The sequence below is a fragment of the Vombatus ursinus genome, unplaced genomic scaffold, assembly GCF_900497805.2.
Source record: "Vombatus ursinus unplaced genomic scaffold, bare-nosed wombat genome assembly UNPS02014768.1, whole genome shotgun sequence".
In the NCBI taxonomy this organism is placed as follows: domain Eukaryota; kingdom Metazoa; phylum Chordata; class Mammalia; order Diprotodontia; family Vombatidae; genus Vombatus; species Vombatus ursinus.
In genome coordinates this window covers 25,342,943-25,358,665 of record NW_020954546.1, presented here as the reverse complement: position 1 = coordinate 25,358,665, position 15,723 = coordinate 25,342,943, and the positions used below count along the sequence as shown (strand labels likewise).

Below are 15,723 nucleotides of genomic sequence, written 5' to 3'. Positions count from 1 at the left end.
CCTGTTTCTTGAGTAACTTATCTCGAACCTTGCTTCCTTCCTTCTCTAGACTCTCTGTCTCATTTCTGTAGCACCTATTGATTGGGAAGATTTCTAGAAGAGCAAAGATTGACCCCAACCCTAGGGTGGGGCAATCTCTAGACTCCTCAGGCAAATTCCTGTTCCGTCAGATCATTTAGGCAGCGTTCCCAGGAATGAGAAGCCACTCGAGGTCCCTACTACAGAGTGCAGGCTACTCCACTGGCAGCCGCCAAATGAACGACTGCCTTCAGAGCTACCTAGGTCCCACTGGGACCCCCATTTTAAGACAAATGATTTCAAAATTTCTCTATTCCGTGTAGATTATCTTAAGGAGCCAAATTTTTCTTTTTTCATATTTTGGAGCCTCCTGCATATTTCTGGTAAGTTAAGACCTGTGTTGATGAAATGGAGGCTGCAGGTCCATTAGCAAGATAAATCAGATAGCGGAGGTTTCAGAAAAGCCAACTGATCTCACAGCTGGGCTGCCCTCCTCTCCTGTACACCCTATTACTGCTACACAACTCTAGGGGGCACAGCCCCAAGTCTAGAGACAAGTCTGGGAACACCTCACTTCCCATTCTGTGATGGTGACCCTCAAGAACACTCCCAAGTTCCATGCAAATAGCCCACTGACCTGACCTCTCCTGCAGTGCTGGAGTGAGCGTGTGGGCGTGCGTGCGTGTGTGTGTGTGTGTGTGTGTGTATCTGTGAGTATGAGTGTGTTTCTGTGTGTCCACCTAGAGATGTGCCGAGAATTTCTGAAGCCTTCCCGCTGGTCCTGCTGAAAGTGAGACATTTGCTCATATGTACCTTTTAACCTGTTTAATTTTTAACTCCGTCTGGCTCCCCTACCTGTATCTGGCAGGTGACAGGAAACAAGTTGCCAAAAGCGGGCAACATAGTGTGGATGCTTGGGAGCAGCGGCCCCAGGCTCTTTTCTGCCTCAGTTAACATCTGACCTTCACTCGGAAGCAGCTTCACCCCCTCTAGGTTTGTGCATGCAGAGGGTACGCAGTGACCACTTACTGAATGCAGTGGCTAGATACTAAACCATCCCCCCGCCTCTGTGGGGGACTACTAAGCCCTTCACTCAGTGACTGTGTGGGGCGAGTGTGGCCTGGCTGGGGTACACACCTTCCTTGTCAGGTTGCATGTGTGGGGAGCTGCCAACTGCTCAGGAATGGGGAGGAGGGCCCCCCAAGGAAAGGAGAATATGTCTCACCTCTAGGCTCTTGTAAATAGGGAAAGCAAAACTGTTACTGTTTTTTCCCTTGCTAGGGCATCAAAGACCCTGTGAAAAGCTATAAAAACTTTAAGCCTTGGTTGAGCTCAGCTGTCAAACGAATAGTGACTTCTCTCCTTTTATCACTTACTCCTATACTGGGCCACCCACTGATTCACTGGAGATTCACAGGAGAAAGTCATTTAGGGTTTCACTGACCCAAGCAGTAAAACTTGGATTTAAAAACAAACCCCAATCCCTCCATACTTTGTAGGGATGTGCTCACATCACTGAAGGGTAATTGCTTCAGGCTCTTTCAAAGAAAGGTGCTAGAAGCCACTGTGGGTATGATCATATTTCAGAAATCCAATCTAGTCCTTAACAAAAGCCTGGGCTCCCCAAAACAGGGCGGGGGTGCCCTTTAAGGGCTCCTGGGTTTCACACAGCTTTAAGGAAACACATGTCTGAGCATGTACCAGGCAAACCTCGCTCTGCCTCTCAAACGTATGCCTGTTCTAAAGGGGAGGAGGTGGCTGGAGGAGGTACCAGTTCATGGGTTGGGCAATGAGTCTTTGCTTCCTGCCTTCCTGGTGACAGGGGAAGTTCAAAAAATTACCCAGTGCTTATCTGAGGAGGAAACGTGGAAAAAACCAACCTGATCACAGTGCAGTTTCCTTTCCTCACCCCGCCATAAACTAGAACCTGATACACTAAACACATGGTCCAGTTTGCAAATGGTGGCCTGACATCTGAGCCTGTCCGGCAGAACATAAATCTTCGAGGTACCTGGCTGGCATGCAGAACAACATACAGGGCGGCTGGCAGCCTGCTCGGGTGTTGTAAAACAAAGCAGACTTTAGCGGGCCCTGGAGCACGAGAGTGCAAGTGTGCACGTGCACACCCAAACCAAACCTTACGCCTGTGAAAACAGGCAAACGAGAGCACATCAGAGAAACCAATGGCTCTCAAATGTTCCCTCCTTTGGGGGTCTGCTAGGAAGATTTGCCTTCCGCAGTCTCTTGTTCATACAACAATTCTTAGTATTTCTGAGATGCCATCAGCACCCTGGCCTCCACCCTGGCAGTCACACACATCTTCCGGGGAAAGTGACAGCCACAAATTGGTCCAGGAACAACAGGGAGCCTGCCTGGTGTCACTTCAGTTCAATTTCTTGGATACAGAGCTGTACGACAGGAAAGAGGGAGGGGGGGGAGAGAGAAGCGGGGGAAGAGAGGGAGAGGGAGAGGCAGAGTCCTTCCCTTAGGTTCAAAAGATCAGCTTCACCAGTCTTGGGTGAGGAAGAGTGGCTAGGCATGAAAATAGGAATTTTAGAGGGTGTCAGACTCAAAGCTAGTTAACTGGGAGAAGGGGGTGAATGAATGAATGAAAAGCATTTGGGAAGCCCTAACTTTGTGCCATGCACTGTGCTAAGTGCAGGGAATCCAAATAAAGAGCTGGATGATTCCCGATCTCAGGAAGCTCCTACGCTGCCACTCCTGTGGCAGCCCCCAAGTTAACCCAACATGGGCTGCTTTAGAAGAGGCCAGCATCCAGAAGGAGGGAGACCACATCAAGACCGCTGAGTTTAGCTTTGACACAGACAAGCTCTCTGACGCAGGTTGAGAGGAGGGAGCCCAGCATGGGGTCACCACCTTCTAGAAGTGGGAGGAATCTCGAAGCCAGCTAGTGCAATGAAAAGGTGTGTGCCCACACTATGACAAGCCCAAGTAGGCTGAGAGGCTGTGCCAGACCCTGGTCCTCTCTACTCTACCCTCACTCAGCTGCCACAGAGAGGCTCCTCAAATCCCACGTCTGGCCATGTCACTCACTGTCTTGCTCAAGGAGTTCTAGGGGCCCCTCTTGCTTCTAAGATAAGATACCAACAGCTCTGTTTGGCTCAGAAAGCCCTTCACCGCTGGGATCTGGCTGTGTTCTGCGGACTCAGTGCCCATGACTTCCCCCCCAAGTAGACTACTTGCTGTTCTGCAGCAGCCTTCCGTCCATCTGTCCCTGCAGCTCTATGCCCAGGCAGCCCTCAGCATCCTTCGCTCACTTTAGGTCTCAGCTCAAGTGTCCCCTCCTCTGACTGCCCCAACCTAGCCACAGTTATGACTTATTTATCTGGGCAGCTGTTGCTGTCATCTAGCAGATTACAAACACCCTGAGGAGTGTCTGTCTTGGTAGACTTTGTAGATCGTGCACACAGCAGGAACTTACTCAGTGCTTCTTGCACGAATGGACTGAAAAGCTGGGGATTGGACTCTTGGAGAAGAGAAGCTGAGGGGTATGTGGTGGCTATCTTCATGGAGAAGGGCTTTGTTCTGCTTGGCCCAAGGGTAGTACCGCCTGCAAAGAATTGCAGAGATGGACAGAAAAGCTTCCTTAACAATCAGAATTATCCAGAGTGGTGGCTGCTGTCTCCAGAGTGAACGAACGAGTTTTTCCTCACTGGAAGTCTTCAAGTGGCGGCTGTCGTCGAAGCTGTTGCAGAAATGGCCAACTATTTGGGCACTGACTGGTCAAGGGTTAGGACGGTAGGCCTAGGAGGAGCCAGCAGCTCTGAACGGACCATCGGAGACCTGGCTGGAAGCTTGCTGGGCAAGCCCCTTCTCCTCTGGGCCCAGACTGCCTCTTCTGTCAAATGAGGGGGTGGTTGGGATGCCAGCTAAGGTCTCAGTTCTCAGACACTGCATCCCCATCACAGGCTAATCACAGGCACAAATGGGCCAAGACCATGCTCTGGTAAAAACACTGAGTCAGCCCCCATGAGTCTGGAGGACAGGCATGAAAAAAGACAGTGGAGGCACTGGGCAGCAAATGGAATTTCTGTGAAAACTATTTGAGAGGACCAGGGTCTGGCACAGCCTCTCAGCCTACTTGGGCTTGTCATAGTGTGGGCACACACTTTTTCATTGCACTAGCTGGCTTCGAGATTCCTCCCACTTCTAGAAGGTGGTGACCCCATGCTGGGCTCCCTCCTCTCAACCTGCGTCAGAGAGCTTGTCTGTGTCAAAGCTAAACTCAGTGGTCTTGATGTGGTCTCCCCAAGAAAAGACAGCTGGACCATGACCTCCCTCCTTCTGGATGCTGGCCTCTTCTAATAGTCAAAAGACTATTTGAGACTATTATTTTCCAGAAATATTTGAGAATTTCTAAGGACTTGCCTCTACTACTTACAAAGGTTTTGTCATAGAGTTGGCCTTGGCACCACTTGGCTGCTCACTATACCCACATTCTGTCCTCTTACAGGCAGGCGGGCAGGTGGGTGGGCAGGTACGGAGGTAGGCTCTTGGTTTGCTCTGGTGGGGATGAATAAATTTAGCTACACTCTCTTCAAGTTGAAGCCAAAGAGTGCCTCCAGATTTTGGTTCTTCAGCTCATGGGCTGCCCACAAGCAGGGGCCTGTGGAATCCCCACTGGAGCGAGGGGACAGCGGCTGGGGGAGGGGTGCCAGGTCTTGTTGATGTCCCAACACCTCTTGCGTCCACATCCTTCTCTTTATTCCCACGGCTGCTGCCCGAGTCCAGCCTCTCACCCATGACCTGGAGGACCCCAAGAGTTTGCTCACAGTCACCCCATTTCCATTTCCTCCCCTCTCCAATCCAGATTCCACACAGCCAGAGTGATAGGATTCTTTCCACCTCAATCAAATCCAGCGGCCTCTAGAAACAAGTGCAGATTCTGTTGTTTGGCAGGAAGAGTGCTTCACCAGCTGGCTCCAGTCTACCTGTCCAGACCTACCATTCACTCAGTCTTTGGTTCTGGCAAGTTTGCCTGCTCACTGTTTCTCACACATGACACATTCAATCTCTACTCTCTGCATGGGCCACCCCCTTGCCTGGAACACACCTCCCTTCCCGATATCTCCAAAGACTCGAAAAGAGTCTCTAGTTTCCTTCAAAGCTCAGCTCAAGCACTATTTCCTACACAAGACCTTTTCTAATCACTTCTTCCCCTAAATTACACTGCATTCATTGTATTAATTTTTTATATAGTTTCTATGGAGAGAGAGGCAACACTGCGACAGAGGACGGGTATCAGCATTAGAAGACTTGGGCCGCCCAAGCGTTGCTCCCAATACATCCTGGCTGAGTGGTCCCGGCAAAACCCTCAGTAGCCTCTCTCAGACCACGTAGAGAAGCTGCCAATTTACCGGGAGCTCCCTCCCTGTGTAACAGTGAAATGACAGGGCAGGCCCAAAAGGAGTGTTTGGTTTTTTTAAAGTACGAACTAATAAGCTTAATAATAGATGCTTGTTGATTGACTGATGAATAGCACAGAAGAAGCAGAGGGGCAGGGGTGTGAGTGTGTGCGTGTGGGCCTCTCTGCCTCTCCTCCTGGCTGTCATACACCAGTCCCATGATGGCCAGGAATCACAGGGGAGGGAGTAAGGCAGTCTTCTATCGCGTCGTGAGGCCCCAACTCTGAAATGCCTCCATGTGTGTCTCAATGCTTGCAGTAGCTGAGATGACAGAACAAACACTGAGGCCGGCAGCACACAGTGTCCTTCCTCTCCCTGGGTCACGTGAGGACAGTTAGACATCCTTTCGGGTGTCTAAGAATACAGAATGTTTAGGTCTCTTCCTAAACCTTCAGATACTTAAAGAAAGGACTTCTGAGAACTGCTTTCCAAGCTAAATTTAAAACGTCAGCAAGCTGCCCCAAACCCCGCACGCTCACTTGGAGCGGAGGAGGCCGGGGTATCCTCCCAGTCTCCTGATGGAACAGCTCAGATGAAGTCGTGCCAAATACTGAGTAAATACGAAAGACTCTTTTTTGGTGGAAACCATGATGCTATGCTGCGGCCTTATTTTCACAATGCTGTAGGGGGTGAGAGGGTGGTCCCTCTGCCCGGGAAAGTCTGAAAAAGCTGTTTAAGTTATTTTTCTCAGGGGAAACACTGCCTAGAATCTGGAGAAGACACTTCAGGTCATGAGACTCAGTGGAGTGAAAACCTGGCTCCAGGCCCAAGTGCTTTTAGTCAGTTCTGTTTACACCATCCAATAACAACCTAGGGCCATGCCTAAGTGGAGAGTCCGAACAAACCCAGCAAATCAGAGGATGCCAGCATCCAGGATCTTAGTCGACCATTTCTCCCCTCCAGTATAACCACAAAATCTTTTTGGGGAGAATTGCAGGAGATGAATGTCACCATAAAGGGGATTGGGACTATCAAGGCAAGGGCAGTTCATTACTGAACAAATTTTCTGCTTCAAGTTTTGTAACTAGCTGCCAAATGATGGTCAGAAACAGCTGGTTCTCCTGAAAGAACTTTCCGACTTCAACTCAAAGATGAACTCATGATGTTCTGATTAAGCTAATTACATTCAATTCAACAAATATTTCTTAAGCAACTACTATGTGCATAAGGAGAGGCAATGTGCTGTACGGACCAGCCACACAAGTAGTCAGGAAGACCTAGATTAGGTCCTACACAAGAGAGATGCTGACCGTGTGAGCACGATGTGGAACTCAGAGAAAGCACTGCAGTATTGGCTGACTGACTGGCTGATGGGTCATGGGCCACTCACTGGACATCACAAGGCCCTAGCACCTAACAAAGCTTCCGAGCTGCACCAGGTGAGGGAGTTTCTACAGGTTTGGACCAAACCAAAAACACAGGCAGCGCCCCTGGCTATGTTCTCCTTGGTAAGCTGGGGGCTATCTCCATTCCAAAGTGGCTTAAGACTCACCTGGCCAGCAGGATCCCTTGGTACTCCTCCAGCTGCCTCATGAAGCTGGGGTTAGGCTTGGTGACGGTACGCCTTTCCTTCACGTAGTCATAGGCACGGTCCAAGTTCCAGCCGTATTCCTTCATAGCATAAGCAATCACGGTGGAGGCAGATCGGCTCACCCCCATCTTGCAATGCACGAGGCATTTAGAGCCATGTTTCCTGGCGTCACGAATTTGGGGGGGAAAGAGATGGGAGAATATATTTTAAAAGTTGCATCCCCAACCTCTGTTGTCCCTTTCATGCAAATACTTCTATGTACACTCACATATCTCTCCGATCACATCGGGGGTCAGGGCCAACAGTCCTGGGGAAACCCCTCGTGGTAAGATTGGTGAAACCTGACAACTACCAGAAGGGAATTTCTATGTAGAAGCTGGCTTCATTTGGGTGTGGTGTAGGTCAATACCCCCAACGGCCTCAGAGATATTTTTTAACCTCTGCTAATCACTGTCTTGAGAACCACAGTGATTCACTGCACCTAGAAATGTCCTGAACAGCCTCTTGGTAAGTTCCAGCAGGTGTTTTGTCCTTGGGAGGAAAACATGAGTCACATAAAACTAATCCCTCTCTCTCATCCAAACATGTTCTTAAACATCACTTCACAATGCTGTGACCCATCCATCTAGTGCTGGGGAGGAGAAAAAAAACCAAAATCAGAACCCCGTGATGATGCCACGGCAGAATGGTCTGGACTGAGACGTCCTTCATTTGGGCCATTATAACTTATGGGTGCGTGAGTAACATTTACTATGTTCAATTCTATCATCTGTTCAGGAAGAAGTGGCATTTTAAGGACTTAAAAATGAATTGTGACCTACATAACTTTGTTTCACTGGACATACGCTGAGCCACAGAGCTATTCTACCAACTCAAAAAATGCTGCATGTGTGTGTGCGTGTGTGTTTGTGTGTGCGCGCGCGTGCGTGTGTGTGCGTGTGGTGTCAGACTTCTGTACAAGGAGTCACTCATTCAGTAAGAATGGACATCTATCTGGAGCTTATAGTCTAGTTAGGGAGTCTATAGGCACACACATAAAATACTGAAACAATACTACAAAGCAGTTCTTTAATTATGTGCTAAAATAAGAGAGTGTTCTAGGTAAGTAAATGTTCTAGGAATTCAGAGAATGTTGGCTGGGAGACTTGGAGCCTCTGATGAGAGGCGGTATGAAGCCCTCACCTAATCAACGCCGTGATCACCACAGGAGCTGGCACCTCTCTGATGAACGCCTGCTCTCATTTGTACCATGCACCAGTCCTAGCTCCCCAGTGACACTGGGAAGCACCTGATCGTCCCCATCCAGCTCTAGCCCTCGGTCAGAAAGCATCTTGACTGGCTGAGTGCAAGGTCTGAACTAGAAATTCAACAAATGTAGACATGGTAGGTCTCTGAAGCTAGAGAATGTCCATCAGGTTTAGGGCCTCTGATCTGTGGGTCAGGGTTTAGAGGGTAAATAACAAAAAGAGGAGTGTCAAGACTGAGAGGGGTGATACTCTTTTGGGATACATTTCCAAACACTCTGATCCCCAAGGAAGTCGAGTGGGGCCCCTGTCTGGGTCAGCTTCTTAGAGAGGGCTAACTTAGAGTAAAAAGGATTCAGGGTAGCTAAAAAATAGATGTCCTGAACATGGAGGTATTGAGAAGTCACAGACTCCCTGCTGGAGAGCTTTAAAAGTAAAAGATTCCCATTTCCCAGGGATGATTCGAATATGATCTTGCCTGAAGAGATGGATCAGGTTGGGATGGCTAGGGCATGCACAAGACTGCTTTTTAAGGCCCTTTCCAATATAAGTTCTATGATTAAAGAAAATGGATTATTATTTATACTTTATTATTATTATATAGTATTAAAGAAAATGAAAGTAAATCTATAGGCATAAAAGATATACTGTGTATATATAAGAGCTACTTAAATTAAGGAACAATAAAAAAAAGACTGAGGGATAAAAATCATACCATTTAGAGCACAGGATAATAAAGTTGTATTCTAAAATGTAAAAGCCTTTCCTTGATCACGGGCTGTATTTTTGTATGGGTGGTAGGCTGGATTGGCCCACAGACTGTGGTTAGCTGACCTCTGATTTAGAATGCCATCTTAATAAAACAAGGGTGGGGAAGGATTTCCAAAGAACGTTTAATCCAACACTTATATCCAGAGACGACTGTATGTAAGTCATCTCTTAGAAATGGGATAGAAAGAGCTCCTGGAGGAGGGAGGCTCTGGAACCTCTCTGCCACCTGAAGAATCACAACCTGAAAGTTCTTCCTTCTGGCTGATCTAAGTTCCTCCTGCTGCAGCTTAAGGCCATTTTCTCTATTTCTGTACACAGCAGAGATGGCTAACATCTGCTTCCTATAAAGCCTTCACGTTTCTGAAGATGAATGTTACTCCTGAGGTGCAATAATCTCAGTTCATTTAACCATTTTCTTACCTCTTTTTCTAGATTATCTCAAGGGCATTCACGTGTCCCAAGCCCTATCTCAAGTGGGTGAGAGCAAGAGAAAATAACAGAAAAGAAAATGCACTTCTGTGGGTCATGCTTACTTGGCTTTGGAGATGAATTTGTAAGTGTCATTCCAGTAGGCCAGCAGGTCTGTAGCTTCCTCGTCATACACCCGGATGTTATGATACTCAAAGACTCCTGGGAAGAAGTTATCTATTTCCCGAGTAACATTCAAGATGTACCGTACCCTATGAGAAACGCAACGCGAGATCTGATTGGTGGCTATTGTGACAGGTTACAAAAACCCAAATCCAAATCCAGAAATAAGCATCCTCTACCTCCCATTTTCCTTAGTTAAAAGTGATCCTTTTCTCCAGTGCTGAATTAAAATGAACAAAGAGCTGCCCAGAGGAGAAAGAATCCAATAAAAGGATTTAGTCACCTAATTCAAACAAGGCTTGTCTGAAAAGGGAATTGAGCATATTGGAAGTGGGAATTTAGCTTAAAAGGTGAACTTGCTTCCTAAGAGCCTTCTTGCCAAATTCAGCACCCAATCCCCACTTTTATTTTATGGAGGGTTAGGCAACCTTCCTTGGGCAGGCTCTAGGGAACGAGCTTTATGTTTTATTGCACACTAGAAAAAATATCATGAGGCTACAGAGCAGTTTCCCATTTTATTTGCTTTATGGCCGTTCTCATTAAAATTACGACTAATATAATCTGCCTCTGTAAGTCACATGCATAAAACCAGACCAGCAGACACTCTCCCTCCCCCAAAAAAGGACCCCTGTGAGGAACTAAACCCACCCCTTTCAAGAGAGATCTAGAAACTAGGTGCTCCCCACTCCTCTGTTCTAAGGCATAGCTCAATCTCAGTTAAATATGTTGTGTTTTTCACGTGGCAAAGCAACAATTGTTAGGTGGGTTCAAGTACTCCCTTAAGCTGAGGGGCTTGCAGAAAGTGGTTCCTTACATTATTTTAAAAAAAAAGAGAGAATTCTTGGGACAAAATGCTGGGAAGGAACAGAAATCCACCCTGGGATGATACCTCACACTCAGGACAGAGTGGATCCAGGAAACTATCAATGAAATCCTGGGCTTAACTTGTCAAAAGGCCTACATGGTAAGGCAGGAAGAATGAAGAACAGCTATGTATATGTGAAGTCACTGCTTCAAGTTCTCTCTCTACTACATGGTAAGGAATCCATCTTATTTAAATGCTGGATCTCAAACAGCTAGCATGGTGCTTGAAGAACACTGGAGTTCTATAGATTTGTTGATATCAGAAAGTTAAAAGCAATAATTCAACTATATCATACCAAATCTGTGCTTTGGACGACTCAATTTATTTTCACGTGGCAAAAGCTCTCAGATCCATTACTAGAAATAAAGGTCCCCTGTCCCCATTCCCCACCATGCCCCTGCCACATAATCTCACATTTGGAAGAGACCACAGATGTCAACCATCTGACCCTTAGCTGAAGAATGTGTCCCCTCTAGAACCCTGCCTTCCCTCTTCCCCTTGCCCTGATAACTGGTAGATCTTTCCTAACTCTCCCAGACACCAGAGCCCTCCCACCCCAAAGTGCTCGTGGTCATTCGGCAGACATTCTAGATCAGTTTCTACAGGTCCATGGAGTCTCCCCCATTCAAAAAGAAGCTCCTTGAAAGCAGGGGACTTTTCCCTTCTGTCTTCGATTTCCTGGCACTTAGTAGGCACTGAGCAAATGCCATTAAATCAGTCAACATCTTATGCTACCATATGTCTATGCTACCATAAGACAGTCCTAAATATTATTAAAATTATTAGGAGTGTTTTCCTTATCTCGAGCCAGACTGAGCCTCCCTGTAGCACTCACCAAAGGGCCGAGGTGTATTGACAAGGTCAATTCCTCTCTAGGTTTTCAGGACACGACTCTCTCTTCTGGTTTTGCTCCTATATATCTGACTGTTCCGTCTCAGTCCCCTGACTGTCTACCCCATCCTATTTACTTCCTATTTTCTTTCATACATTGGTTGTTCATACAGATTTGTTTGCTCGCTGTCTACTTCATTAGATTGTAAGCTCCCTGAGGGCAGACTCGTCTTTGGACCTTTTTTGGTATGCCCAGTGCTTAGCAAAGTGCTTGGCACACAGTAGGGGTTTAATAAATGTTTGCTGACTGACTCTTTTACATGACAATCTTTCAAATTTTTGAAGACAATGATCATGTCTTCCTCCAAGTCTTTTCAAGGTTAAACATTCCCAATAAATGAATGTTAATTAAGCACCTAACATGTGCTGGGCACTGAGCTAAATGTCTGGGATATAAAGAGAGAAGAGAAACAGCCCCCATCCATTAGTAGCTAACATTCCAGCATCCCCCAGTTCTTGCAATGGCTCCTCCCTTGACCATCCTTGGCTCCCCTTTTCTAGATACAATGCAATTTTTTAATAGTTTTCCTAATGTGGTGCAGAGAGGTGGTTGCAATACAGAACTGAAGAAAATCCTTCTTGACAATACACTTAGTGTTTTCTACAGCAAGTTTTACTCATCCCTGCTGTTATGATAATATCCTTCAATCAACACAGTCCCAGATCACACTGTCCCTTTCTTGGCTGCCATATCACATTACTGAGCTTCAAAGTTCACTAAAATCCCTAAGATCTTTAAAGAAAGTCCTCTTACAAAAGCCACCACCAACTCAACTCTAAAGAAAGCCGTGGGAGAAGTACTTCCAGGCCAGAGGTTTGAATTTTTCTTCTCCTGAGGGAGATCTGATGGTTGGGCTCGCTTCACCAAACCTCAGGTTTCACTTCTGGAGGTCAAAAACATAGATGCATGTTTGGGAGCATCATGGAACCCAAGCAGCTCCAATCCTCCTCTACGTAACAGATGACAAGTCCACAGAGGTTGGCTGGGTTACCTAAGGTCACACAGTAGTAGCCCCAGGATTACATCGCAGCTCAAGGTTCTCTCCACTATACCGTACTGCTCCTTATTGAACAGAAGCTGGAACAGGAACCCAAGAAGGCACTTGGTTCGGGCTCCTGCCTTCAGGGAGGTTCTTTAGGAAAGACTAAAACCATCCCAAGTGGAGGGCTAGTTACTTCCTTTCTGAGTATCCCTAGGGATGGAGACCACACAACCCACCTCAATTATCCATTACAGGATCTTACTGCCTTGTTTTTTTAATGTCCAGCTGTGCAAACAATCTTTTTCCTGCTTTCATAGATCCCATTCCCTTTTTCCCCCACGCCTCTATGGACACACAAAAAACAACTGCTCCACATCCTCCTCATCCAAACCTTTCACAGACTTGGAGAAGACTTAAGAGCTTGATTGAGCCTTCCCTTTTCTAGACTTCATAATTCTAACTCCTTTAACCACCTGTTATTCACCCCTTGAAGGCTGGCTCATCCCTGCTTCAGCTTCTGCATGTAAAACTAACAGCCCAACTCTGCCATTTTAAAACAGAGGAGACGTTGGGCCCAGAAAAGGTGAGTGATCTATTTGCCCAAGGACACAGAAGTAGGAAACATCAGAGCTGAGATTCAAACCTCCTTTTCAGACCGTGACTCTGACCTTCTGTAACGCTGCCATGGGCTTATGATAGTGCAGCCCAAGAGCTGCTTCTTGACCTTTGCAAGTCATAGTTTTTAATACATAAAAGTATCTTGTCCATTTTTCCCCCAATGACACTGTTACTGACTCCCACTCAGCTTGTGAGGGGCCCAGCCAGGCTTTTCCTCTTCTGAGCCTTTGTTTGTTTTGTTTCTTTCTTCCCCTAGAGTACCCCCTGAGCCTCCCGGAAGTGCATCCTGTTTGGGTAAGATTAACTCCATCTGATTGGTCATGGTAATCTTGAATGGTATTCTCATTTTCCAAGGTATTGGCAACTCTGCCTAATTTAAAATTGTCCCTAGCTTTGATGACCTCAACTCCTCTTTTCAGGCCATCAGTACTAATGTTTTAGGACTGATTAAGGGTCTGGGAGAAGCCGGAAAGAGTTTTAAAATGGACAGGAAGTTAAGAAGGCTCTCTATTATTTTCATCTGTTACAAAAAGAAAACCTTCCATTTAGAATTTCTCCCTTAGAGGGTGAAGGACCTGATTCCTCCCAAAAGCTCCTACCCTCCCTGCCTCGGGACACTCAGACTACATCCGTGTTGTTTCTGTCGATGAGATGTCAGCTCTGGGAGAGCTGAGAGAGGCTGTCTCATTTTTGCAAATTTAGCGTTGATGACATAGCAGGCACTACATAAAAAATGCTTATCAGCTGACTGATCTATAGATAAGTGTTTATAGGATCAAGAAGGAATTTAGAGATAACCTAGTCCTCTCTTCTAAAGAAAGAAACTGAGGCTAGAGACCTGCTCAAGGTCATGGAGTGTTTGGTGTCCCAGTGCCTCCCAGTTTCTCAGCTGCCTCCATTTTCTTTCCATCTGTCACTAGGCAAGCCACAGAACTGAGCTCTTATCATTACTGCAAGATCTCTTAGTCATCTATACCAAATCCTTCAAAACTTCTCTTTTCTCACAATTTCAAATTGCTCAGTCAGGTATTTTCCTGACATTCCTTTGCTTGGTGGGATGGTTCTGTAGTAACTCTCAGTGCACCTGAGATCTAAGGAAATCTTTCCTTGGGGTAAAAAATGGGGGTGGTGATTTTTTTCTTGTGGGTTTCCTGATGACGAGGACAGCAGTGACTGATAGAGCCTACTGAGAGACTGGCCAGCTAGCTTTCACATCCCTGTCTAGGAGGACTGCCCTCAAGAATACTGCACTATTTTCTCCTCTCTAACCAGCTGATCTAACTTCCTACAGTCAGGGAGAAATCAGAGAATTTTAGAATTGGAAGGGACCCTGGTGGTCAGTGATCCCAAATCCCATCCTGAATCAGGCAATTCCTCCACTAATGCCCAGTAGGCATCAGCCAAGAAAATAATAAGAGAAGATGGTTAGCCATTTGCTTCTTGTCTACTTAATCTGGTCTGAGTTTTTTGTTTTGTTTTCTTTTGTTTTGTTTTTTTTTTGGGGTAAAACGCAAATCTCCTTACTACTTAGAATGACATGTCTCAACACAGGGTAGGTGTATGTGCCCTATTTCAGATGTTTATCTATTGGTCATTAAGAAAACTTACTATTTAAATAATAAATTTGTTTTTATAATCCTAAATAAGGCTGGAATCTGATGGTGCTATTTAATTTTAAATGACATCAAACAGTTAGCATTTTACTTTCTGAAATCATTTCAGTCTACCACATGTAGTTTTGCCTTTTGTAACCTCAAAGGCTTGTAGCTTGTCTTTGTTAAGCTTCACAGACAGCTGTGCTAAGCACGAGCTGGGAGCAGCAGTAGATGGGATGAGCCAGATGGGTGCCAGTGTTTGCACAGGGCTGTGTCTGATTGGGGGCTTACCCTCGGTTCTGTAGGTCTTCCAAATTGGAGGCATTCCATTCTGAGCCCTGCACAATCAAAATGATAAAAGTAGGTAAGGTTAGCCCCAAAAGAAACAAAAGTGCAACACCAGAGTCCTAACGGTAAAGATGGTAGATGACATTGGCTGGACTTACGCAATCTCATGCGCTACAGAGGGGAAATCACCATGATCCTTCCAGAAAACAAGAAAGGACAGTTCTAATGGGAAAAGTGAAAGGAAACAGCAAATATTTCAAAACACAGATGCAGGTCTAAGTGCTGCAATAAGAAGTGTTGCAACCTAGAAGAGAGTTAGATTAGTGAGGGTGGGGGAGGTTTGCTAGGAAACGACATCCACTCCATACTCCAGTTTCCATTTTGGGAAGAGGCCAGTGGGAGATGGAACTCCACCTTTCCTATCAGGTTTGGGTTCACTTGACTTGTACACAGAAAGATGGCAATGGTCTTGCTGGCTGTGTGTATGTGTGTGTTTAGTCTTACAATGGAATTGTAACTAACTTAAAAAGAAAGCAAGAACAGCAAAGGGCACCAGGAAGCAAAATAACTAAGCCACAGGAAATGGGGGGCAGGGAGATATGACAACCCAGTCCTCACTAGGTTCAGAAACCAAGCTCCTAAAAAGAACAGTGAGCAGGATGGAATTCATAATAGGGAAAGCCAGCACTACTCAGCTGCCTGAGAGAATTCACTGGAAATGGCTTGTGAGTTCATTAGGAAAACAATGGTATAGAAAATAAGAAGACATTCACGTGTTCTGAGCTGATGACTAAGTGAAGCCAGGCCAGAGCTGCAGTGCCCAGGGTGAAGGGCTACCTTGGGGTCAGCTCCAGTGGGAGAAGGCAACCTGAACACCATGAAGATCAAACCCAAGGCCCCAG

The 15,723-nt window shown here is 46.3% G+C and overlaps 1 protein-coding gene across 2 annotated transcripts in view; it reads right to left on the bottom strand.

Moving 5' to 3' along the window:
• Positions 1 to 15,723, bottom strand: part of SSH2 (slingshot protein phosphatase 2) — a 102,301-nt gene that overhangs the window by 7,274 nt on the left and 79,304 nt on the right. For both annotated transcript variants that reach the window (XM_027861594.1, XM_027861593.1), the window contains exons 10-12: positions 14,825 to 14,871; positions 9,524 to 9,670; positions 6,937 to 7,137 (exon numbers count right to left, since the gene is read on the bottom strand). In XM_027861594.1, coding sequence (XP_027717395.1) covers positions 6,937 to 7,137; positions 9,524 to 9,670; positions 14,825 to 14,871 — 395 coding nt within the window. The remainder of the gene's footprint in view (positions 1 to 6,936; positions 7,138 to 9,523; positions 9,671 to 14,824; positions 14,872 to 15,723) is intronic.